Source organism: Cuculus canorus, chromosome 1 (genome assembly GCF_017976375.1).
Source record: "Cuculus canorus isolate bCucCan1 chromosome 1, bCucCan1.pri, whole genome shotgun sequence".
In the NCBI taxonomy this organism is placed as follows: Eukaryota; Metazoa; Chordata; class Aves; order Cuculiformes; family Cuculidae; genus Cuculus; species Cuculus canorus.
In genome coordinates, this window is record NC_071401.1 from 148,726,082 (window position 1) to 148,753,599 (window position 27,518).

General features: G+C 39.9%; 1 protein-coding gene across 6 annotated transcripts in view; it reads right to left on the reverse strand.

Annotated features, from left to right (window-relative positions):
* The window catches only part of TBXAS1 (thromboxane A synthase 1), a 243,142-nt gene that overhangs the window by 108,799 nt on the left and 106,825 nt on the right, over positions 1-27,518 (reverse strand). For all 6 annotated transcript variants that reach the window (XM_054086768.1, XM_054086793.1, XM_054086766.1 and 3 more), the window contains one exon: positions 20,516-20,612. In XM_054086768.1, the coding sequence (XP_053942743.1) occupies positions 20,516-20,612 (97 nt within the window). The remainder of the gene's footprint in view (positions 1-20,515; positions 20,613-27,518) is intronic.

Consider the following 27,518-nt stretch of genomic DNA (forward strand, 5'->3'; position numbering starts at 1 on the left):
TAGCCTTGGAGGCTTTGAAGGATCCAGCTTTAACTGGAATCCCATGCCCACACACCCCTGAACTCTAGCCCTAGTCTCAACCCTCGCTAATGAGAACCATTCTCTCCTCACGTCTCCAGCCTTTCTTCAGTAGCCAAGGTTAAGTCTAGGTCTGCGTTCTCCCCACATCTACTGTTGGAACAGGTCCAGAGAAGGGCTACAAAGATGATCAGAGCACCTTCCATTAGAAGGACAGCCCGAGAGAGTTGGGTACAGCCTGGAGAAGAGAAGGCTCCAAGGAGATCTTATAGCAACCTTTCAGTTTCTGAAAAGGGCTACAGGAAAGCTGGAGAGGGACTGTTCGTAAAGGCTTGTGGTGACAGGACAAGAGGGAATGGGTAGAAACTGAAGAGGGGCAGATTTAGACTAGACATTAGGAAGGATTTCTTCACCGTGAGAGCGGTGAGACACTGAACCAGGTTGCCAAGGGAAGTTGTGGATGCCCCATCCATGGAGGTGTTCAAAGACAAGTTGGATGAGGCCTTGGGCAGCCTGACCTAGTGAGATGTCCCTGCCCATGGCAGGGGAGTTGGAACTAAAAAATCTTTAAGATCCCTTCCAATCCTAACTATTCTCTGATTCTATGATCCGCTCTTTTCCTTCTATGGAGAATTTTGAGGCTATTCCCAATGCAAGGAGTCATCCTTCTCCCAGGCCTCATGCATACCATTCAGCATCTGTGATAGCTTTAGGAGGAATGGGTCTGGGCTTTCTCTCCCTGAGTGGGCTCTGGAAGTGATGAGCAGGCAGCAACACTGGCACATCAGTGGGTTAATTTTTTCATCTCCTTATTTTCAAAAAGGCTTGCTGTCCTTTCCTTGCTAAAAATGCACCTGTGATTACATATTGCCAACCTGCTTAAGAAATTGCATTTTTAAATTTAATTTAATGGAATTACATTTAATGAAAAAAAAAACAAAACAAAGAGAAAGTTTATAGCATGAAGACAATAGTCTATGCCCCTCAATCAGACAGAAATTGTACATAAAATCTTTTCATAAGATTACTTGTTCAACCCGTGACTTACAGGTCATCACCACTAGTTCTGCCAGCAGGTGGAACCAGTAAGCCCATGATCTCCTCCTAAGGTACTTCAGTGGCAGTGGCATGACACTTACAGGTCAACATAAAAAGGTAAAAAATACACACACAAGATATTTCTAGGAACACATCTTACCAGGCCTGCAGTGAGTAGATCAAGAAAGCCAGGAGGCAGAAGTTGTTTCCATATATTAGTTTTAAAAATTCCTTGTTATTAAACTAATACAGGGCATGACTTCAAACCTGCTTGGTGCTCTGTAAGAGGAAAAGCCATGCCGGGTTCTCCCTGCATTCACGACATTCAAAGACACATTGTGTGGTGGTTTCTGGTTGAACCAGGAGGGCACTGTGTCGCACATTTTTAAGAACAAAAGAGAGTTCATTTCCCTCACAGACCCTGTAGCTCATTACAATTTCCACCTAGCAGGTTCTGCTTACACAGATGTTAAAGCCACACAAGTAGCACTTTTCACAAATAATCATCATATTGGAGCAAGACTCAACTCCTTACCCAAAGATCACAGTCTTCACAAAGGGCAAAGGCTTGGCATTGCCCACCAAGCACCGTGTCACAGTGTGGGAGACCACTGAGTCCCTCCCACCCTCTGCTCCACCTGCATAACACCACCCACGTAACACTAGAGGCCATCTCTACACACAGGTGCTGTCTCTCCCAAGCTAGGCTCATTCTTCATTTGCCTTTCCAAAACTGCAGATCCAGATGCTCAAACTCTACACGCCCCTCACTGCTGCTCACAAGTGACTGGTCAGGCCTTCCGTGACCATTAAAACTATGTGCACAGATATTTCTTCACGAACACTTTCCTCCAAACCCTCTCAGATCATCATTAACCCTGCTGATAGTCCATTACACTTTTTTCACCTCCATAAAAATCCATTTAAAACAAGTTCGGGTCTTACGAGGAGTGGCTGAGAGAGATGGGGTTGTTTAGCCTGGAGAAGAGGAGGCTGACAGGAGACCTTATTACTCTCTACAACTCCTTGAAAGGAGGTTGTGGAGAGGAGGGAGTTGGCCTCTTCTCCCAAGTGACTGAGGACAGGACAAGGGGGAATGGCCTCAAGCTCCGCCAGGGGAGGTTCAGGCTGGATATCAGAAAAAAATTCTTAATGGAAAGAGTCATCCGGTACTGGAACAGGCTGCCCAGGGATGTGGTTGAGTCACCTTCCCTGGAGGTGTTCAAGGAATGGGTTGATGAAGTGCTTAGGGACATGGTTTAAGGGAGTGTTAGGAACGGTTGGACTCGATGATCCAGTGGGTCCTTTCCAACCTGGTGATTCTATGATTCTATGATTTAGGAGGTGTTCTTGCTGCAGAAGGAAAAAGAAAATCACTAAAATAACTCCAAAAAGCTTATGTTGCTTTTCAGTTTCATAAAAGTGTCTAGTAAAAGTTTTTAGTTTAATTTGAGACCAACACGCTTGTGCAGAAGGGGACAAAGTATTCATGCATTATATACTGCATTGATCTTTCAGGTACTCCTTGGTCATTAAGATATTTTAAAATAGTGTTACAAGGTAGAATTGGTTTCAGTGATTACAGAAATCGTCTTTCACTCTGCTGTATAGATCAGACTATACAAAAAGGGACCTCCAAGTCCATTCTTTTATTGTCAAGTCAGGACCTTCAGCAACTCAATAACAGCTACTGTTCATCACTACTCACTGGAAAAATGGCACAGCCAATACCAGCTCACAAGTAAATGCTGGGGGTTTTCCCTCCCTGTGGCAAGCAGCCTGGAAACATCTGTTCTTGTCTTTGCAAACATTCTCTTAAGTCATGGTTTTGTCAATAGAAACCAAAGCGAGTCATTGCAATGAGGTAAATACAACCATTCATAAATGCTAAAATAAACACATATGGCCTCCTGCAGTCTGATCCAGACTGATGCAAGTCACACATCATTCCATTTGTTGGAGTAAGAAAGATCAAAATTATGTCCACGCCTTCATTGGTTTGCATATGGTGGTCAGTTTACATATTTGGGGTCAAAACAATCAAACCAAAGAAAAAAGTATTTACTATTAATTAATTGGGAGTTTCCATATTATAAATCAATCCAGGTTGTATTAGAGAATCTGTGCTCTATATGCATCTTCTGCTGTGCAGAGAAGCAGTTTAAACACAATGTTTAAATTTACTTTCCAGCTGACTTCATTGGGCTTTTTAATGTTGGATAAAGCTATAAGACTACTAAGAGCATCTCTGTCCATGCACACTTTTCCTAGAGGAAAGGTTGACAACCAGAAGGTTCCTTTTACAGATTGTAAGGAGAATTTGGAGAAAACCAGTCACCAATAACTTTTGCTTTCAGTCACTGGTGTACATAGGAATAGCAAGCAATGTTCATGAGAACTTGGGCTAGATCTCTCTGTCACCCAGGAACATCATGTTCCATAACCTGCTCATTCAGACACATTTCTGCAGCACCCTTGCAGATTCTGGAAAATATGAAGACAGATTTTAAGTACTGCCCAGTCTCCCGCTGCCTATCCTTCAGGCTGCTGACCCCTGTTGTAATCCTCACCCAAATGCAGTTAGAAACCTCAGGAGAGGTTTCACCAAAGCTGAGAATAAAGTTGTCCAAGCTGTCATGACAGCAATGCAAGAAGAGTCCCACACCTCTCTAAGGTCTCGCCACCTCACTTCTCATGGACATCATTACACAACCTGTCCCAGAAGAGAGGCCACTGCAGCTGTCATCAGGGATTATCCCTTTATTTCAACTGAAAAGTGAAAGAAGTCATGGTGGCAACTCCTCTTCATACCATCACTGAGGGAAAAAAACTCACACATGGGAATAAAAGTGGAATTTCTTCCTGTGGATAAAGATGGGAAGAAAATTAGGGAAATAAGAATAATGATGAAGGATAGAAGTATCACAGCAGGAGTACAGGCTAGGGGAAGGTGCAGGGCAGGATAGTCCTAAACCCTCTTGTCCTTTGAGGAAATACTTGTAAGTGAATTGAAACTGGACTTAGGGCCTTCATTCTGTTTGTGAAAAGTGCTTCAGTCCCTGTTCCTCTCCAAGGTCTGTTTATATAAAGCTATCATTAGATAAAGATACACGAATAATATTTTGCATTAGTATCTGAAACCACAGCCTCTGCAATCAGTAATATTTTGTAGTAATATCTCAAACCTTGCTCTCCCTGAACCAGATGACTGCCCTATTAGAGACTTGCCAGCTTCTCCACCATGGACGCCATGAACTGCACTTTCCAGAGAGACGAGTGCCTTGAAATAATTTCCAGGAAAAAAATCCATGAAAGCCTTTCTTTTGCGCTCTGGGCAGTTCCTCTTATCATTGGGGACTGTATTAAAGAGGTCCAATTCTATCACCCTCCCTCGTGACTCAAAGGAATGTGTTTGCTGCTGCTGCTACATTTTCTTCAAAGCCTGAACTACTAGCTAGTTTCAAAGGTACCTGTGAGGTATATCTCCTCTTGAAACAACATGTTCACAGATCTCGTAGGCAGGACATGAGGTAGGTCTCAAAACTGTTAAGCACTATGGCACCAAAGGGCTTTTGATGATGTTTAGGAAAAGAATTGCAGGTGCCTAAGAATCATCAGTGTTGAAATCACCTGTTCCAAGATTCAAGACATTTCCAAGCACTAAAGAACGGCTGGGCAAGGGGTTTTAATCTGCATTTTCAAATTAAGCTCCTCAAATGGGGGTTAAATGCTTAAGACTTTCTGATTAGTAGCAGAGGCAAGCTAGAAGGAGAGACTTACCAAAGGCTTAATTAAAAAATATAACTTGCATGCAAAACTCTTCTTCAGAACAGAGTATATCTTAAAAATGTCACATTTTTGTGTATTTCATATTTTACTGACAATTTTTGTTTCACCTCTTTCGCTCAGATGTTGTAATACAGAAATAAAATTATAAACAGGCCATTCTAGCTTAAAATCTCAAAGTCCTGAGAAACACTAGAAGTAAACAAGTGAGTAAGTAGTAAACTATGACCAAAAGCTGAGAGTCTTTTTAACGGGTTTCTATCAGTCTACCAATTTCCCATGCAGCACCTAAAAGTTGTTGCCTAACATCCTATTTCCTGAGTGACAACGTCCTGATAAATGAAATATACTTCAAACTCTGATTTGTCTAATTTGAAACAGAACATTTGGAATCAGTACTTCTGACCAATTATTTCCGTATACATGTGAAATAACTAAAGAAAAAAGTACTTCACCTTTTTTTTCCCCACAATGCCAAAAATGAAAATTTGGAAATAATGTCATACAAAGCAAAGAAAAGTTTGCTTCTGAACACTCCTCGTGGTTTTCAAAAATACAAATGGGTTCAAAATGCTATTTAAATCAAACTATTGGAAGAAAAGGGCTATTAAAAATGAAAAACATCAATGCAACCTCCAGATCAGGAAGTCAGCCACAGTCAAATGTTAGGGGGCTTTCTGTAGGAAATTACACTCTGTACTTGCCCTGTTCTTCAGTTCTTTCTCTGCTGCCAGTCAGAGGCAAAGCAGTCCCTGGTCAAATATGTCTCTTCTTATATTAGTTTTCCTTTGAAAAGTTATTCAGATCAGCTGTAATGGTAGCACAACAAGCTGTCAACGAATCACATTTGCAATATCCACTTAACTGAAGAATTTGAATTCCCTGCCTGCTATTTCACAATTGTTTCTAATTAAATTAAGTGTACATTTACACATCAGGGAAAAAACCCAAACTTTTTGTATTAAGATCTCCACATCTGTCTGTAAAACACTAATGCATTTTCCTGATAGTAGTAGCTGCTTTCATTCCTCATTTATTTGTCCCTCAAGAAGGGCTAGGCTATAAAACTTCGTAAGTTGTTGAATTGCACACTTTCAGGATTTTATCTTGCAAGATTTCCTATTTGTGGTTATTTGTCTGGTTTCAATCAAGTGGAAAAAAAAAATCCTAATTTATTAAAGCATGTCAAAACATGATTATAATGCTTATATGAACTAGCATTTGTTCATTTGACTCTCACAAATTAATTTGAGCACATCGAGAATTGTCATAAGATAATTTCAACAGTAACAGAGTCCTGCTGCACACAGATAATATTACAGGACTTATCATGAATTCCCTGGAGCTCACAATTTCAGTAAAACATCCTCACTTCCCAAACAACCTGTAACCAGACTGTTCCTCACACCCCTCTTATTTGATTTCTTCAAGGAGAGCAGCTAAAATGCTCCTCTGAGTATCAGCAAGTCCCTTGTTCAAAATAAATTAACAGTATCAGCTGCTTTTGCATTCTCAAACATATTAGGCTTGTAATAGCAAGTAGTGTGGATTATGAAGCATAAAGCACATCACCATATCTTGTCATCTTAAGAGTCCTAGGATAAGATAAAACTTTAAAACAACCAAAACCCCCACAGATTGGAGCCCACGTTCCAGAGCTCACCCATCCCCTTCTTGCAGAACAGGCGTACTTCAGGTGACACAGCATTTGCAGGGCCCGTTTCACCAACTCATTGCTTCGGTTTTACTGCACTGTCACTGTGACACAGAACTAGAGGGATGGGTCAGATCCCAAATTCCACCCTCCGCCCCACTATGTTGCCCAAAAAGCCAGCACCATCATTTGAGGCGTAGACACGCTGGAAGCTCGACAAATGCAAACTAGGACAGAGCGGTATTTGGGATTTAGATTCTCTTTTATCATGTGCCCAGGGAAGGAGCGTGTGCCAGTCAGGAGAATGAAACACCTGCAACCTCTTACAAAGTATTAACCCCACAACAGCCAGACACATGCGGAAAGGCAATGGGGAACTGAAATGAAGGTTGCCATAGTCCTGACTGCTGAGACTTACCTTGTGAAGGAGAAAAAGAGGCCTCACTGTAGATAAAGCACCAGTGAAATTGCCAGCATGCACATCACACTTGATTGTGCGCACCTAGCATTTTTGCAAGTTACTTGTATCTGCACTTCCAAGCCCAGCTTTGCTGGTGGGTGGGAGAAGGGGAAAAGAAGGGGTCTAAGCTTCCAGCCATCAGTGATGGACAGTGCAGTACACACTCCCACATCACTAGAACTCATGTTGCATCTGCACAGCTGCTTCTCCCACATCCGAGATCGGTCCTGAATCCTCTCTAGCATCCAACATCCTGATAAATGAAAGGGACCTTGAAACTGGAAAAAAAAATAACACTGCAACACGTCTAAAACCCTGCTGAAATTTTTACTTAGAATAAATCTTAATCCTGAGACTAGCCTAAGCCAAAACTGACTGTGCTGCCAATATAATAAGAAAGCTACCATGAGCACCAAGGGAACATCTGAAAGAAGTGAGAGAATGAGAGCTGCCCCGCTTAAACACTAAGGAAGGAAAAACCAAGGCTGCATCATCCAGCAGCTGGGGCATCCAGAGAACATCTAATCTGATGTGGTCAAACATCAGTTAGGGAGGGGTGTTCCCTCTAAAAACACAAATCAAACATTAAATTAAAACCAGAGCTGGTTAGAAAAGCTTAAATAAAGCTCCATAGCCAAGAGAAACTGGACATACTGCAAAATCAATTTGTTTTTCCAGGCTGTCTGGAATTAAAAATGGAGAAGATTTCTAACAAAATACCTTGTTACATATGTTTTTGGAACAAAATAACTTTACTTTACAACTTTGACTTTACATTAAACCAACTTTGACTTCACATTGACATTGTAATCAGCTTTTTATTTTAATTTCAGCTTTTGACTCTTCAAAATCAGCTGCAACATGAAAATGGTAACTTCCACATGTTTTCCCATCAAATCCCAGAAAACATTAAGGGCCATGCAAGCTTGGGGTTCTTTCATTTCTTGATGCTAGCAATATAGCATACCACATATTCCTACTGCACTCGATTAAGATGATATTAGGAAGAAATCAAAAGAGCAAAATAAAAGACTAAAAGGTTTGAAAAATCTTAGACTGAGTGCAGTTTTTGTATCCTAAAGCATATGCAAAAATGGGTCCAATTCTTTAGCTATACTACCCATATGCTCTTTTTTACCTATGGATTCTCTATTTGATTTTGCATATGTAATCATTTAAAAACAAAACAATGTCCTGAAATCTTTTAATATTACTTATTAAAACAAAAAACTTCCATGTTAAATGAATCAGTCGTAAACTCAGGATTCTCAACCTTTAGACATAAAGCTCATATGACAACTTGCAGAAGTTAGTGATCTGTAGAGCTCTGTCACCAGAGAATGATAGTAGCAAGTGAGTTTCTTCGGTCTTTAATAATTTTTGTTGAGTCTGTGTTTAATGAGATTCTTCAGCAGCTTATAAACTTAAGCAGTTTGGTCAGATTTTCAAAGTGTTTCTTTTTATATCCAGCCCTTAAACTAGAGGGATCAAAGCCAAAGTCAAAGAAAATGACTTTGGGGTTAGTTTTCCCCACAACAGATAAATAACTCTATCTTTTCACTAAGCTGCTTCTCTGAAATCGCGAGACCATTTTGCCTGAAAAATTCTAACTGGGAAATATTAATTAAAGCAACTGAAGTTTGATAAACCACTGAAAGGCAAACATTATAATGGAACATACTGGGCAACTTAAATATAGATATCACCATTGCCCCTGCTACATTACAGCTTCTTTGGAACTGATGAAATATCAATACAGTCCTGATGACATATAAACATGACTGAAGGTCAATGACTGGTTAAACTGGAGTGTTTCTGAGCCATTGTTAAATTATTCAGAATTATTTTAGGAAAGCTGCATAAAAAGTGCACGAGTGCAGTTTTAGCTTCATCTAAATGCGCATACTGAAATATAGAAAAGGAAATGGGGAAACAGTCCTTTATAATTGCCTTGAAAAGGGGAAAAAAAAGAATATCTTGTGTATCTTCAACTTGCAATTAAGCTAGCAGAGGAGAACAGTGCAAGATAGTTCTTGTTTTACTGCTTATTTCCCCAAACCCTTTTCTGCAAGAGCAAGCGTGAAAGGAAAAGAGGAAGAATGGGATATTATTTCAGTAAAGAATGTAGTTATTTTAGTTTCTATTGCTTAACACCAGTGAGAGGAGACTGGCAGGAGTAAATAATTAACAATGATCAACAGTCCTTTTCTTTTGCTGCAGGATAGCTGTTTCCTGATTTCCATATATATCTGTTGCTGCATATGTGTATGTGGGGCTAAACAGATCCTCCTTTAGATATTACCAAGACTTCAGAAACAGGTGAATCAACATAGAAATAAACAGTGGCCAGGCACGCTGAAAGTAGGGAGCACTTGTTACACTGGAGACCTGGGAACATTTTATACCTCTCCCCCTCTTTTCTTTTTCTTTTAAGGGTGGTGAATTTAACACTGATGAAAAGTCAGCAGCACTGGCAAGTACTCTGCAACTTTCTTGGTTGTGGTCAAGAGCACTGCACGCACAGCGCTTCCCCAGCACCTGCATAACACACTGCAGCATGTTCCCCTCCTAATGTTCAGATCAGCCATCGATTTGCTATCAACTATTTACAACAAATGGTGCCAAGATATGTGGTTGCTATATAAACAAAGACGAATTCTCACTGGAAACTAAAATAAGACCTGCCAGCTCATTTTTCCCTTATGATCTATAAGATTTATAGCTGCAACACACTGTCAGTAGTAAGGAGCGCATTGTCTCTAAACATCCTTTCCCATGAAGGTTTTACTCTTGCAGAATGAACATTACATAATGCACAACCACAAAGTAAAAAAACAGGATGGCAAAAATTTTTACTTAGGGCCAATGTACTGGAGTTAATTTCTAGGTAATGCTGTAAAGATCACAAGGCAGCTTTCCAGGCTCTGGTCAGAGAACCACTACAAAAACAGATGCGTCGGTTGAAGATGCCACTACTCCATCAGCTGTTTGCCACCCCCTGTCTGTTGGAGATTACTATCACTTAAATGGAGCTGGTGGAGAGCCCGTGTGAGCGCTCATCGTCTGCTTCAGCACCAAGTCAGCCTGCATAGTTTTGAAAAAGTCTGCATTGATACATAAACTAAGATGGATTAGCTTCTGAGCTGAACCAGATGAGGAATGCTCACATGATCCGTTCCGTAGGTCATGACGTGGGAATGGTTAAGTCCAGCTAAGACATCTTAACAAAACGTTGTTAGCATTGTGTGAGATAAGACTATTATCATCGTATCACAGAAAAAAAGAAGAAAAGGAAAGGAAAAAAAATGTTTCATAAGTTTAATCTCAAATATAAACATAAAAGCAGGTAAATGGATTAAACTATCTGAATGAATGATTAAAGAGAGAATTACTTCCACTATTTTTGAGATGACAATACTACTTTTAAAAAGACTTAATATGAAGAGCAGAGGCTTGAAATGACTAGTTTAATAATAGCCACAGGTATCACATTAACTCTCACTGAAGAGGAAAGAACTTCACTTGCACATACACCTGTCCACAAATATAACTGCTACCACATTGAAAACAAAAAGCTCATCCATGAATAAAAGTCACCTGCTTGTGTAATAGAAAGGATTCAACAGTGGAGGGCAGAAAACCACTTGTAGCCAATGGAGCCATTAGGAAAAATGATGTGCAGGTGCAAACTCTGGCACTGGAAGTCACCATAGTGCTAGTTGCTGGAAGCTGGGCAGATAAGCTAGAAGATACTTTCACTGTCTGTCTTGCTATTACGCTCATCTTTTAATTTCTGCTGCCAGCAGCTTTAAAAGAGGCCACCCAGCTAGGCTACACAGATCTTAGGCAAAGTACAGGACAACCATTCAAACTACCATACATTGCTGAGTCACATCTTCTCCAATGCTCAATGCTGAACTTTTAGGCTTCTCAGGTAAGTATTTGTAAATCAGTTCTCTGTGCTGTGAAAACATCACTTGCATTGACCTGAACAGGTTGTTCAACCACCAGACGCTCCAAAAGGACTTCTTAAGACTGTTTGGTTATGAGCAGGTAAGTTACCTCGAAAAGTAGACAAAGACATGGGGGGGGGGAAGGGGGAAGCAAAAAAAAAGAAAACCACACAAAAAAAACCCCACCAAAAAAAACCACAAAAAACCTCTGATTGCTCAAGTATGTAAAAAGGCCAACTTGAATGTTGTGAACTGAGCCTGTATCAATTCTGGAGCTATTGTCAAACTATTTACTCTTCTTCTAACAAAAGCAGACATACAAAAGCAGGAATTAAAAGACATTACACTTTACTACATGGCAAGAACAGGGAAAAGGGAGAAAACTGTAAACAAAACAACCTATCCGCTACTGACAAATAACAATTCCAGAAGTCAGAAATGATGGACTGTTGAAAACCTGTGCTATTAGACTGTATAAGCTTCAGAAAAAAATATCCCTACAGCATACGCCCAAAGGAGTACGATAAGTTGAAATTGTGTTTAAAAACAATAAATCGACAGAAATCAAAGGTCAGGACCAGCAAAGACCAGCATGCACTGCACCTCCACTCCACAGGCATCACACCTACTCACAACACAGTCAGCTAAGGACAGGGTTAGATAAGGAAGCAACTCTGTTTTTAAACAGGAAACAAACATTTATCAGCCTTAAGATTTTACATATTTTATCCAGCAATAAAACATGTTCTTCAAACAAAGAACAGAACCCTGGGAATAGATAGTCCTTTCCTGTCTATATGTGATGTTTGTCTTCAGTGTTGCAGTATTATGTGGAAAAAAAAAAAAAAAGTGCTGCAAAGCCAGTAAATAAATAGCCAATGTAAGTTTGATGAAAGATTGGCTCAGAATACTGCTTTTGGCCTGAATAGAAAGATATGCTTTCATCCTGTATTGACTATACTCATACGTTTACCTAACATAATTGGATGTAGTTAATATTGCAGGAGCCTTCAAGCAGTGCACATCTCCCTCATTAGTGGGTTTAAAGCCTTAATGATAACTCCTGTGCTGCAGAAAAGCCCAGTGTAGGCTTTAAAAGTGATTGGCAAGTTTCAACAGGAGAAAAACTGGGGGAAGGGAACAGCAAAACCTAATAAAACTCTGATCTTGTTTTCTTCAGTTATTTAGAAAAGGAAATTTTGCAGAATGAGAGGAAAAAAAAAAGTGAGCATAAATGAGCCAAAAAGATAATTTCAAAAGTAGATCTTACAGTAACTCAAAGAAGCATGCGAAAGAAACAGGGAGTAGGCAGAAAGAGGGAACGTCCCTTAACATACCTGCAACATGCTAAGCTACATACTTAGTCCTACACAAACTCCTTCTGATACAAACAAGAGCACACGCACAGGGTATTGTCAAATCAACATCTTCCTAAACCTGCAGCAAACCCACCTTTTTGTAGTTTCATTATGCAGCCTTGTCCCCCCCTTTAAGTCTCAATAGAGTTGGCAGGGAAGTCTCACAGCTAAGAAACAGAATGCCTCAATATACCATTAACTAAGTATATGCAAAGGGCTTGGGGTTTTGTTGTTTGTTTGTTTTGTTGTTTGTTGTTGACTAATTTTACCATTTTCCAGGAACAGAAATTTCACAGGCTGGTTTAGTTTCAAAAGAAGCGTAATTACGTACAGCTGTATTCAGTATTTCTTAAATGCCTTGAACAATCAGTGAAAGGGAGATTTGCACACATTATCAGCCACTATCATTAGTGCTGTAAAGTATGCAATCCATCTGGTGTTCTGGTGTCTACCTAGGAGCAGGTATTGAACCAATGATGGCTGCAGTATAATAGCATAAAGAACGAGCATTAAAACCAAACAAAACAACACAGCAACACTAGTTATTTCTCGATACCAGATTGTCCTTGTGTTTGTGTTCCCCCAGGTTTTGCAAACCATTTTTATACATACAGGCACAGAGAGTGGAGAATTAAAAATGAAAATTTCATCACCATGCAGTCTTCCAGGGGAAGAGGTAGCAGGATACCATGGTGATGGCAGCACTGCAGCCCATTAATAAACCAGAGAAAGACTCAGGGATAGATTCAAATATTTCGGCCCATGCTGAAAAATAATACATTTCATAATACATCCTGTAAAAGATAGGATGACTGTGCATCTCAGCCATGTTCTCAAACTAGTGATTCATCATGTTGTGATGGGGCATAAGGAAGCTTGGTTTTAAGCCTTCTAGCCTCCTTACAGTCAATTGCACTGTTTTTATGTTGCCAAGGTTTATGACCCATAGCATCTAAAACCAGACAACCCATGTCTAGAAATCAGAAAAAGTGGAAAATTTGTATTCCTGTATTTCATCTGTGTGTAACCTATCCGTTTCCACCATTAATGCCAGCCCTTCATACAGCAGGAATCAGCTGGTTTTATTTGCAATCTTACCTATGACAAATACTAGTGTTTGCTTACTCAATTAGAGATTCATAAATCTTAAGCAAATAAATTCACGTGGCCTACCTGGACAATAATATATCAGCCAGTTAAAATAGCAGTCTCACAAGAAGTGTGGCTTTCTCCAAGCCCAATTATGGTCTGACCACCATTGCTGGGGATATGGTGACATCTCTCAGGAGAGCTCCCTGCAGCCACATTCAAGATAGCAAACCTTTCTCAAACAACAAACCATCTAAGTAACCTCCCAAAGAAAATAAAATGTTCATTAGAGGTTCTCCTTTTTAACAGAGGGTCTTTCCAAGTCAGTCAACCAGACCATCCTTAAACTACCTGGGCTTAACCACAGTTAGTGTTTTTACATTGCTCGCTTGTAAGCTATTCTGTGGCACTCCAAACTGTCATTATTGATACCTTCCTAAACTTTCAGAAACTGCTCTTTATAAAGTATTTAAATGTGTGAGAAGAGACCATAGGAGGCACGGAAAACTAAAGGCTCTTGTTTAAGATAACATCCCCATTGTGGGCAGACTATTAATAAATATGCTTAGGTAAATACACACTCGCAGCCCACTGAATTAAATGAGACGTAAGAAAGTGCATGGAAGTAAGTAAATGCTAGCGTCTTTTTATGAATTGTAGTCAGCAGAGGCACATGCCAGGTGTTCAGCGTAGGTACAAATGTGCTTTCTCAACTTGCAGGACAGAGATTCCACTTGGTTTCCTGTTCCGAATTAGAAATACAAATGTCAAACTTAAGAGAAGATAATCCTCCAAATACATTCAATTGAATCTATCAATCTCAATTTTACTGTTTTAGTTTTTTTCTTAAATACTTCAAAATAGAAAGATACTAAAAGGAAAAAAAATAGCTTTTCAATAAAACTTTTTTCTCTACATTTCTGAAAATTCTTTTAAGAACAAACAGCACCCCTCCAAATGCAACTATTTAAATTAGCAGATAAACCAAATCCCAATCCTTTTCCTTCAGTTCTGAAGCACTAACATTCACTAATAATAACATTCTGCTGGAAATTCTAACATACTCTTTCAGATTTGTTAAGGTGACAAAGCACTTCCTAAATTATTTGCTCTTGTGAACAAAGGAATCCTGTAGCAAAGCCAAAATCTGAGCTCAGAGCTCCTAAATACCAACCTAGAGCCCTAATCACAAAACCAGATTTCATCTCACTGGGATTCAGGGATTGGGTGGTTCCCAGAACAGGTCCTACTAATATGTCAAGTGTTTCCTTAAGGCTAACTGAAGCCAAAGTCTGATTAATTTTACAGTCAATAACAGTGATCATTTGACAACGCTAGTGTTGTGTGATTAGCTGCAGCATATGGGGAATAAGGGGAAACTTGTTGTGCATGCATAAAAAGACATACACAGTTTGAAATAAATGACCCTCACAATATTTATTACTTTAGTTTTAAACTGTCTATTGCAAACATACACACTGCTACTTTAAAACATTTAAACAAAACCAGATTTAATTGCTTGGAAAAATTATCCAGCAAGCTCTGAAAGCAAAAAGAGGAATTTAAAAAGTAATCCAGAATTAAAAGCTATTTTACCAGGTAAAGAACAACGTAAAATAATTAAACACACATTGACCAAGCAAGAAGTGTATCCTGGTATGTCTAGAAGACTGCTATGGAGACACACTGCAGAAAGAAAACAGGTACGTTAGTATTGTTGTTGAGCCTAGGAACTCCCGCTCTGGCACAGCCCAGTGAAAACCATCAGGTCAAAACAAGAATAAGAGCTCTTGCTTGGATCCCTGGCAGAGATTGGTACCAGAAAATCCCTCAGGCACCTGGATTCACATGGCTGTACAACAGCACCCACAAACATGCAAATCAAACAGCCAAACACATTCTCTGCTAGCACAATTCCCTTTCTATAATTATGCTGTACCGGCCAAGATTTCAAACAAACTATGATCCAGCAGCTGTAGAAAACTGCTAGGCAAAAAAGTTAATCTTAATAAATTCACTGCTTGGACACCTTTTCACTTATCCTCATAAGGCACAGAATGATTTTTGGAAGCACTGAATATTCTCAGCTTAGTGAGACTGAGCCTTATTGTAGATGTGGCAGGATTGACACTTACTTGAATTTGTCCTACAAGGAGAGGGAAGGAGGGAAGGGAGAACATCACAGCTCTGTATCACAAAGAACTGGATGTTCAAGGCACCACCTGCCACCAGGTGTGATGGCTTTGCTGCATCAGGAACTAAAATGTCACCATGGCATGTATGAAGAGGCACATTTTGTGGAGTTTCCATAAGAAGACATTGCACAATTGACATTTGCAGGACTCCAGTGAGGACTGGAGATTTGGCATCTCTTCAAATCACTAAGAGATCCCAAAACAAATATATGTACATCTGTATGCATCCATAAATACATACAAATACACATGCATGCACATATACAGGTGTAACAACTAATCCTGAGACATAACCTGTCCAGAAACAGGCTGATCACATTCCATGTGAACCCAACAAAAACCAAGATGAAACAAGATGAAGGAATAGGAAAAAGAAGAAACATACCTAAAAAGACTGAGGCAGTGAACAAACTTAAAGCACATTCCTTCCCTTTGCTGCCACAAAAAGTAGCTTGTTTTTAAAACTAAGTATCACAATCAAATTATTAGCACACACTGGAACACCATTGGTGTATTAAACCATCCCACTGAACAGTTGTTCTAAAGGGTGGAAAAATGAAGATCTCATGATATATATTTCATCATTTTTTCTCATTTGTTTGAATAATTTTCCAAATATTGACTTACTAGATGTCATAACCTGTGTCTCTAGTGCTTCAAACCACACGCCCATACAAAGGTGAGCCTCCAACAAAGAACACTCATCATCTGTTTACAAACTGAGTTCATCATACTTTGCAACAACAATTTGCAAATAAAGTAGGAAATTCACATTAAAGAATGATGACGATGGCATTGACACAACCACAAATAATCCTAGGATGTTTAATTTGAAGAAAAGAAACATTTCTAAACCAAAGAACCCTGGGTATAGGGTCAAGACAGCACAAATGTGCATCTTTTGGCAACAGCACACAACTCTTCATTTCGTAACTATTTTTATATGACATGTCTCCAAATGAATGTTAGTGGGTTGATTTTTCAAAACAAAACCCGTATTCGTGACAGAGGGACTGAAGAAACAGCCCATGGATTTAGACAGACAACTGAATTAGTACTGGTTACTGAATGACAGCGCATCAGCAGGGCTGCTGCGTGCAGACAACGCCAGCGCTCTAAAAACCAAGGCAGGATGAATCAAGTAACATCTTGCACAAGACACACAAGTGACCCTTTGCTTGCAAAAGGACATGAACACATACATACACACACACAGAGGCAGTTCCTGAGGCACCACATGGAGCTGCTTGAAGCCAGTCGTGCATCCCAGCCCCATTCTGGAAACACATAATCACTACCAGTGGGTGTGAAGTTGTCTGAAGTTAATGGAAGTAGTCTGATTTATGCTGGCTGAGGGCCTGACCCAAAATCCAGAGAATTACAGGATAGTTGAGGTTGGAAGGGACCTCTGGAGCACATATACCAAATTTGGATAGACCTTTTGACAGAGCAAGATACATACGCACTTTTCTTGCCAGTACTGTTGACTCTAATAAGAGACCGGAGAAAACTGCCGATGCCAGCGGTATGGCAGCCATCCTGTATCACAGCTAGACAAAATACATAACATAGGCTGCGTCCTATTTGGGGCTGTATTTTATCCATTTAATGCCAAAGGTAGGCCTGAAGCTTTACAGATTTAACAAAATAAAGACAAAGCGAAAAACTTAGTATTAACACGCAAATTCTACAAGACAAGAGAATAGCCATGTCCCACACAGATGAAATAGGAGAGGGAGAAGGGGGAGAACAGACAAGCAAATGAAAAGAAGAGAGATAGAAGGAATTTGTACTGTCATGTTATACCAACCTCTTTACTACCTAGTTTGTTCTTACTTTTACTACTTCATTATTATTTGTTGTTAACCCACTGTCACTTTTTCCACTGTAACAGCAAGGGTCCTGATGAGAAAACAGTGATGTTTTCTTACAGCTATTGGAATTGCTGCAGATTTTTATATTTTAAAAAGTTAGCCTCCTCCATTAAGTCAGCGTGCACATTTAAGGATTTGGTCTGGAACAACTATGAGTTTCCACTTGTGACAGCCACATGAATCCTAACAGAGCACTGACTCCAGCAACCTGGCAAACCTTGGCTAGCCAGTACTTAACATTGTCTTAGGCCTCACTGATCCACATATTTAACAAATAGTCTGGCCTACGACTTCCAAGTCATTTAAATTATGTACAACGTTGTAGTCTATCCACATAGCTCCATGTTAACACTCTCCTCTTACTTTTTTAAAGGTACACTTTAATTATTCTCAAGTACAAATTCAAAACCAAATTTTCAATGCTGAAATGAAAAACAATCTGAAAACAGATTATGTATCACTATCGTGCCTGGCAGAATGCAACAAGCACTATAAATCTATCACATTCACAACACAGTCATGCAGCTAAAAACGGTCTTAGTACTCTTAAAAGAAAACTTCTATTCATGAGACAACTTACCATAGTTGTGAGAAAAAGCTATCATTTACTGCAGCACAGCCCTGCCTAGAATTCTGGCTGAGGTTTCCATGGTTAACCTAAATTAAAATCAATTCCATAGTTTTTGGCAGAAGGTCTATAAGCTAATTTTCAACTTTTCTTCTTCAACTATAATTAAAAACACAGGGAAAAGGCTTCATACGGCTCAAGTATGAAGGTACATTACAGTAGACATTTTTGTTTTTAAATGGTACAATGCTCACCTTAATCAAGACAAAATTAAGTGGGAAAGTAGAACATCATTATTGCCTGTGATTATACAGTTAACAATAAATACACTCCATGCTTAGAGGGGAATAACACTCTGTGTGGTAGACTTGTTTGCTTGCTCTAAAAGGAAGTGAATCTGAATGCAGATTTGATCTGCAGTCATCATACACTTCTGTCACAAGAATTACTGATTAGTAACACAGAAACAACAGAAGATGGCAAGGGAACCTAAAAGGCTTTTTACAGCAATATTTGAAAGACATTTAGAGTGAAGATGTGAAATGTATAACATCAAAGGCAAAAATAATTGCATAAAGTGAAGAGGGCTTTGGCTTCTGAACACACGCAACACCTACGTTGTCCATATAATGAGTGAGCAGGTAGGTTCAATGTATGAGAAGTGTGCAAGTGGTTCAGGACACAAGATGCTTCCAAAAGAGTCCTCTCAGCAAATAAAAACCACTCTGATTCCATAAAGGTCTTCTGATTACTTCCCAGAAAGAAGCTAGCAAGTGCACAATCCCAGATTAAGGTTATTCTTCTTATGAGTACTCAAATACATGACGTCACATTATTGACAGTTTTAATAAAAGCTTGGAGTTCACTGAATCATCATCTTATCTGCTTCCACCTTTTTAGCAGATCCTCTGTTTGCAACCCTTCACAAGTTCAATTTCCCTTTGTCTCTCACTCTAATACATATATTTTAAGATTAACTGGAGAGAAAAAACAACAGAGGGAGAAACTGGCTATTGTGACCTGACCTATCAGAACTTTAGAGGAACACAAATGTTACAGAGCATGACAGATGGATGTACACAAGAAAGAGAGATAAACCTCTAATCATAAAAGTCTAGAGGGAAAGAAAAACTGCCAAATAAGAAGGGTGACAGTGCACAGATCATAGAAACATAGAACGGTTCGGGTTGGAAGGGACCTTAAAGATCATTTAATTCCATCCTCCAATAGGTATATTCAAATAACTACACTGACTAAAATCAAGAGCAGAACAAATACGTGAATGTACCATCAAAGGAATGCTTTCTAATTTCAGGGAGGTGTTATTTAGCCACCAGCTACTGCTATGAATAGCAGATACAGTCTACTCCTACTAAATACACAGGAGAAAAGCATGGGAAAGTTATAGAGGGAAAGAAATAGTGTTGGAAGAAGGGAAGGGGTGGGAAATCCTTTAAATACAGAGAAAATAGGGAAAGACTCTTGCCACACACAACTTCAGCCTAAGAAGCTTGCACAATGGAATTCTTTCATTCAGGTATGAGTTACAGGCAGAAGGGAGGGTAACTGGTACAAGTGGTTATTAAATAAGATACAGGTAGTCAGCATATGAACCTTACATACCAAAAGAAGCAAGGAAACGAGAAAAGCAGTCTGCAAAAAGACTGGTTGCAGAGAGGATCAGAGGGGCAGAGGAGACAAACAAACCGTTGATCAGAGATGAAATTTTCCCCGAAGGCATAAAAACCTCTCCTGAATACACGTGAGTTTATTTGAGCAGGTTTAAGACACGGAGGGGCCAGGAGGTAGCAGGGAATGGATAGCACTGAGGCAGCATGTGGTCACAGTGACAGTATTTTCTTTTACAATGATGAGGAACTGCTGCAAACCTCTGGTCATTTCCCCCTCACTATTTGTTCTAGCCAGCACTTGGAAAAGAGCTTTTTAATATATATATATATATATATAAGTAAAGCAGGTAATCAACAGTGTACATATAAGTCCTTGCTAACCCCACACTCATTCTTTATTTATTTTCAGAGTAGTAAGTATGACAAAGAAACACGTTAGCTGCAGGAGGTATATCCCTGTCCCAAGCAACCTGTTTCTGCCTTAGAAAATCTAAAAACACAAAACAGACCATAGGTGGCAGAAAGTAAATAATACTCTCCCCATGTTACAGATTGAGAACGAAGGAAGAGAGCTCGTAAGTGATATTCCCAGGATTTCACAGGAGGTCAGTGGCAAAACTGCATATTGAAACCCTCTCTCTTCAGTATCCATCTGCTGACTCAGTCACAAGGGCAGCACATTTCTTTTCAGAACATTGTCTTTCATCATCAGAGTATCCTTATAATAGGAGTTTTTGAATGTATATACTGAGCTTATATAGCTTTACATCTTATCGAATCCTGTACTTTTTCCCTCTCTGTTTCCAGCTCCCTTGCAATCACTTTTGGTTTGACCTCAAATTAGCAGTACTACCAACTCCATCCACAAAGCCAACCTTTTCATCTACTTACAGTTCTATTGGAGAAGTTACTGAAGTCTGTCACTAAGATTTGCTTGATCATGTCTGGTGTGGAGATCACCACAAACATCTGGCGACCAATGTAGTACCTATAAAAAAAGAAAGAGTCAGTCATTTTAGTAGATAATGACCACTAGCGAGCTGTCTCCTTCCCTGAAATACCTCTTTTAGCTTGAAAATATCTCTTTTGGCTTGTAAGTATTTGCCCTGAACAAATACTGAACAAAATATATTCCCTTGGGTAAACCAGTATCTTTCCCCACCACTCTCAACTATGAAATTAAGATGCATAGTCCTGAAATTTAAGGGAAACAGCTTAAAACCTATTACTGATTAATTAATATTCAGCCAACATCTTAATATAGTGAACACATTCTGTGCTCACTAGGAATTCTGTACAAATTCTAAACCAAACTACAGAGGAGCAAAACGTTAGTAAGCAACAACCCAAACAATCATGAAAGACCTACAAAATTTATTATCCTGCAGTTAGCCACATGAAATATCTTTCCATGGCAAAGCCCTGCCTAGAGCCAGCCTTTCCAAAAGTCCTCCCAATGTGGCTGCAGTAAAGGCACGCTTTCACAACTTATACTAGCACTGGAACCGAGTACATCTCAGCCCCCATCACCACAAACACAACCATCTAACAGACACCATCTGAACCTTACATAACACCAGAGAAGGTAAAAAAAAAAAAAGAAGGGTAAAACCAAAAGTCATCCGGTATAAAGAAATTAATAAAAGTTTAGAACAAGACTGAGTAATAAGACTTGTATACCCTGTCTCTGTGTTCCCAGTTTAACCTGATCTTGTGGAGCCAGGGTCTGTCCTTGGGAGACTTCACATCATTGTGGATGCCACAAAGGTACTGGGACACACCTCAACCCCGCAACTCTGACAAGTGCAGAGTTCCCTTGTCCAGCAAGATTCCCTCCAAGGCCCACGGGAACTCCGTGCTTGGCTGCTTTGGAGGGGCAGAAAGGAGTACCACCAGCAAGCAGCGACTGCCTGCTGTCCCTGCACTTGCCCATTGGTGGACCAAAAAAATCTACACGTGGTACTGCCTTTGCTCCACCGGGAGAGACAAACTGCAATACTGTAGAAATATTGATGCCTTATCATCTTGGTATAATACAGCTTAGTATCAATATATTGCTTATCACCTATCTACACTGCAGCAACAGAACAGACAAGCAAACCCTGGGCTGAATTAAATTTAGTAACTGGAGGTTCCCATGGCAATGAAGCTGCAGCAGCACTGACTTCACCAAGGGCAAACAAGTCAGACAAATACCTTGATTCCAAAGCAGGATTTCGAAGTCCACCTTGACCCCTGTACCACCAAAACTCATAACAAACAAATGGCAGAGAAGAATAACACTTTTTTTTTTTTTTCAGGAAGGAAGAGATCTTTTCTTCTTTAATGGGTTTTCAGAGGGAACTATTATTTCCCGTATCCAACCCACAGGCTCCACTTGAACCTTAGATACAGGTTGTGTGTTCTATTTAAATAAATGCCCTTCACCTTTCTCAGTTTGCTAAACCACAGCAAAGTAGCTATTAATGGTCAAACTTTTCTTCAGAATCCTAACAGATTAATAAAAGTGAGCTGAAGCCTCATTTTAAAAAGTTTTTTGATCTGTCTTTGGCAAAAGGCAATAATGCCCTACCTTCTATGTGTACTATATACAATTTCTCTGGCATTATAGAGAGAAGCAAACTCCCAAGGTGGAGACCTGTGGTCCTACCCAGGATGATCATCCATGGGTACTGACTTCTCATACTCACACCTTGCTTTTCTCTTCCTCTCTAAGTTTAAGTCCCTTGTCTCATTTTATTGTAAGTGGCTGATGGTCCTCTAACACATGACTTTTCACAAGGTCCAAATCCCTAACACAAATCCCATGGGCATATAATGATAGGACAAGAGGCAATCTTTTTCAACTGAAAGAGGGTAGATTTGGATTAAACATAAAGAAGAATTTCTACACTGCAAGGGTGGTGAGGCACTAGAACAGGTTGCCCAGAGAAGCTGCGAATGTTCCATACCTTGAAGAGTTTGAGGTCAGGCTGGATAGAGCTTTAAACAACCTGATCTAGTGGAAGGTGTCCCTGCCCATGACAGGGGGGCTGGAACTGGGTGATCTTTATGGTCCTTCCTAACACAAACCATTCTATGTTTTTATGAACACCAAATGCCAAATCTGAATCAGAAACCAATTATCTACCCAGAAAATTTAACTTTGAGCACCAATAGGCACCGCACAATATATAGCACAAAGCACGTGTGTGGGTGTGTAAAAGACACTTCTAGCTTACTTCAGACTTAGAAAGCTGCAAAGCTCCAGCTCCAGTGCAACAGAATAACAGGACAATACAGAGTCAAAACCCTTATGTCACAATGCACTCTGTGCTTGGATGCATTCAGGGCTAAAATTTGGGACAGGAGCATCTCCTACTCAAGCTACTTTTAAAAGAAAGTGACTCACAAGCCAAGCTTATGCAAACAAATCTATTCATCATCCTCCAACTCAGACCAGTCAGCCGAACTCCCAGTTCTGCTTCCACAGCTACGCTCTTTCTTTTCTATTTACTCCTCTCTAACTTTCTATCTATAGGCACCTATTTTCCCCTTCATTACCTATTTATAAATAAGAGCAGAGAAGGACAAAGAAGAGAAAGGGAAAAAATTCCTAAAATTAATAAACTGAAAATACTGAATAAAATATCTTAAATTGTTTCTTAAGCAACATTCTGTCTGCTTTTAAGGACTGACTGCTGTAAAGTACACACCAGTTACCACAGTAAAAGCTCTCTCCTTGGCTTTTTTCTGCTCTTCTACTTTCTGTATATAATTTTTCTAACATTTTCTAGGACACAAGAAGAAGACAGTATGTATGGACATTCTTGGAAGTCAAAATCCACAGGCTAGGAGCATGATTTCCATGATCTTCCCTTGAAGCTAAGGAAAAATGACAAGAACAGCTAAGTATGAAACAAGATCAACTGAGCCATTTTGTTTAGCAAACACAGGTATAGAACCTGCAAAGCCATCAGAAATCGGCTTAACAAAGTTTTGACATATTTAAAATCCTTTGCAAGGTCAAGACTTTGGTCACAAACCAAGAGAATATCTCCCAGCTAGAATTCGTTTTTTTCTTACTTGTTCAGAAATGGCAAGTAAAAGATAAAATCCTCCTGAACAATAATCTATTCTTCCCAAGTAAATAACACATTCACCCTTGCCATGTAAATTCATTTTGATTCTGTATTACTACACGACGATATCACCAGCCTCACATAGACTTAGATTTATTATTGAACAAAACCCGATATTCTTGTCAGATTTTAATAAATAAGAGTTTGAGAAAAACAAAAGCCTCCCGGCAAGTGCATTACAAATGGATTGATGAATAATTTAGGACAGCACTTTTTATTAACTTTCTCTAGGTTAATCTTTTCGCAGGTCTTCTCCACACACAGAAGTCCTGCCTTTAACTGCAGTGATACAGTACCATTACGCTTGACCCAGCCCTTTTAATATTTTCATGTAGGGCATTCAGGATGTAATACAAATACTTGTGACTATCTAGCTCACTTCTGCACAGAAACGAGAATGCGTAAAGGTAGAACAGCATCCTCAGTGCAACACAACTCTGTACACATGGGAATCTGTTATAACATTGCCATACCAGTAAAAATAAAGATCACAATCCTTGCGTGACCAACTTTTTCAAGTGCACATGGGGTTTCTCTTATTTAAGTTATGCCATTACAGCAATTTCTACTAAATCTCAGTTTAAGATGCAGCCCTCTAAATAGGAAAAAAAAAAAAATCCACATTTTTAGACCAGCAGCTCTAGCTCTGTTGGAATGTGAGACAGGAAAGACCTGGTACCAGTACATCAACAGCATGATGACAACTTTAGTTTCCTCCAGCTGATGAAAGGATGGACAACAAGCCATTGCTCTAGTGGGCAGCCGGTGAAGAAGTGGGCAGCTTTGTGCTGCACCGTCCCCGAGAGGGCCAGGCAAAAACTTTTTCAGAAGCATTCACTGCAGGACATGGATTTACAAGTTCTTCCACAGGTTATGGAAGTCAGACTGCCCTCCAGTGTGTTTGCCAAAGGTCTCGCAGGTCAAGGGAGTGGTTATGTTATAGTATACTGAGCAAAAGAAGTCAATCTGCATTCAGAGTGTTTTAATAACTTAAGAGCTACAAATACCCAACACAGCCAACTGCAGCAGTTTGGTTCCTAAGAGCAGACAAGCACCACTCTTAGGGCAATTAATAAAAGTGACAGTGGTTTGTGCCTCGTGTTCAGGTTTCACCCAGGATGTTGTAGTCCTCTTGGCAAATATTTAGTCATTTAGTAAGTGCATCTTTTTATCGGCAAGAACAAGCAGCAATCCAGCTATGATTTCTGCTGTTTTGCATGTGCCCCACCATTGCTTTCTGCAGAGATGAGACCTAGGTGCCCCAGCCCACACCTAGTGCCTGCTGTGGCCGTGGCTAGAGAAGTTATCCCATGGAGGTAAGAGATACATGAGAGATCAGCTGCTGAGTCCAATCACAAGCTGAGGTAGGAACAGTGAGAAGAGAGGCAGGTTGGTCTGCCCTGTCCCTCCTGCAACACCCAAGCAAGCCATCTCCGTTTCCAGCACTCTTCTGGGACTCCCTCCCCAGGAATGCAGATTTCTGTTCTCAGTTGATGTAGTGGGTCAATTAGCTACTTTTAATTTGAACAACCAATTTAGCATTATCCTTTCTGTTCCCACAAGATCATTTTGGTCACAGTGCAAGGTCACCTGCTGCTGACAGAATGCCCCAAGGTCCTGAACCATGGATGTGCTCTCTGAACAAAGCTCACAGCCAACATTGCTTTTCTGCGCAAGAAAAGATGAAGTGTGTATGTCGTATATCATGGCAAAGGGCCATATGTTTTTGTATAACACCTGTGTAGGAAACACCTGCAACCCTTTCACCTTGTTTAGAGAGCTGCTGTCAATTCACAGAAGACTTTGATCTCCCTATCTATTATCAGTCCAAGTATTACAAACACATCACATTAATCAAAAAACAAATATATGCTGTTAGGCAATAAACAAGGCTTTGTTTTCTATGCTGCAGTCTGGTTAAGTACACAAAGATCATCTGGAAAGCTAAATGAAAATAGAGAATTTTATTATCTCTGTCTTCCTTGGGGAAGAACAAAGAACAAAGAATTGGGGCGGGGAAGGGGAGGAAACCAGGGGGAAAAAATGAGAATCATGGAGATAAAGGGGAAAAGGGTAATTTTCTTAGGATACATTTCCTTAAAAACAAGTTCCTAGATCACACTGCCTCTTCTCTTCTCTGCAGGCAGAGAAACACAATAAACAAACAGTATACTGCTTGTTTAAAAGAGGACTCAAGCCTGGCATTACTTGCTTAATTATTTCATAGGTCAGCAAATTGATTTGTCATGACACTGTTCCCTTGCAGCTCTTGCAGGCAATTCAGACTCTGTAGGACTACGCGATACGTAATGAACATCAGAAAAGCCCAAACATAATCTTCAAGGAAAGGGTTACTTTCAGCTGAGAGGAAAGGGAAGGGAAGGAGGGGACAAAAAATTGTCTCCCGTTATTATTTGTGTTATATTAGCAACTAGAGGCCTTCAAAGTCCCTACCCCCAATTTGTCAGCAGATATACATAAGGAGAAGGATTATTCTAGGCTTGCAGGGTATACAATTTAAATGAAGGCGAGCAACAAAAAGTGGGGAAAACAAAACACTTCCTCAATTTTCCATCTGAGTGACTAGGACACAGGCAGGTATGGTGGAGTTGGGAGTTGCCAGCAATCACCAGGGGTTTTTGACTCCCTGTGTGAACAGAGCTCCTCAGCTGCCGCGTACACCTGGAAATCCCATATCGGCTTTTTTCAGGCAGGGAAAAGTCTGCTGGAAAGTCAGGAGCTAACTCCTGTGCCACTTCTCCTGCACCTTGGTCTGTGGCTTTAGCTTGAAGGGTGCCTTTCTGGTCTATTTTTATAAAGCACTGACGAGTTGAGAATCTCTGGATTAGAGAACTGAGAAATGCACACCATCACATAAGAAAAAAAGAAAAAAACCCAAAAACCAAAAAACCCCAATCCCCACAATACTCTAGAGACAGGTAAACTTTCTGTGCATGAAAATGAAGCCCAGGTAGCATGGATCAGTCTCAGACACAGCAAAAATTTTCAAAGCACAGCTTTGCCAACACACACACAGTGTCCTCGGCCAGAGACTAATCCAACCCATTGTGCAAATTCATGAAAAAGAAGACATGCCCAGAGTGACTTTTGTTTCAGAATAAATTGTTCCTTATTTCCTTTCTTTGATGAACTGCACTTCGTTTCATGCCCCGAAAGCTTTAAAATGAGCACATAAAACTATTAATTTAATTCCTGACTGTATTAAAAATATCATGTAACAAGATGCCCACACACTCGTGCTCACTTTCTGTGCCGCTATGCACTGCTATGCATCCACCTCTTTGTCCACATACTCGGGATTAAAAATGCTATCTTCTACATACCAAGAACCTTAGCCCTATCTCAAACTTGCATCTTGCCAAAAAAAAACCCTCTGCTTTCTAACATACTTAAGGAAGTATGAAAAAAGGAAGAAAATTCTAGGATTATTTATATTCTCCCCAGCACTAAAAGCACAGATATTTTTAAAGGAGCTCCTCCCTTGTAAGGTGCAATTAGAGTCATGGTACAAAAGTAATATATTTAGGGTTGACAATAAAGAGAAGGAGGACTGATTGGGGGCATTACAAGATAGAGAGCTGGTAGTGTCTTTCAAGTACCTTACACCAGGGTGTAAACAAGATCTATTTCTGGGTACCTCTAACCCCAGTTAGAGTTTAGCAACTTGAGGGCGACACACACTTACTAATCCCTTCCCCCTTCCAAGTGTGCAGCACAGGAGATGCAGACTCTGCATGGCTATGTTAATTCAT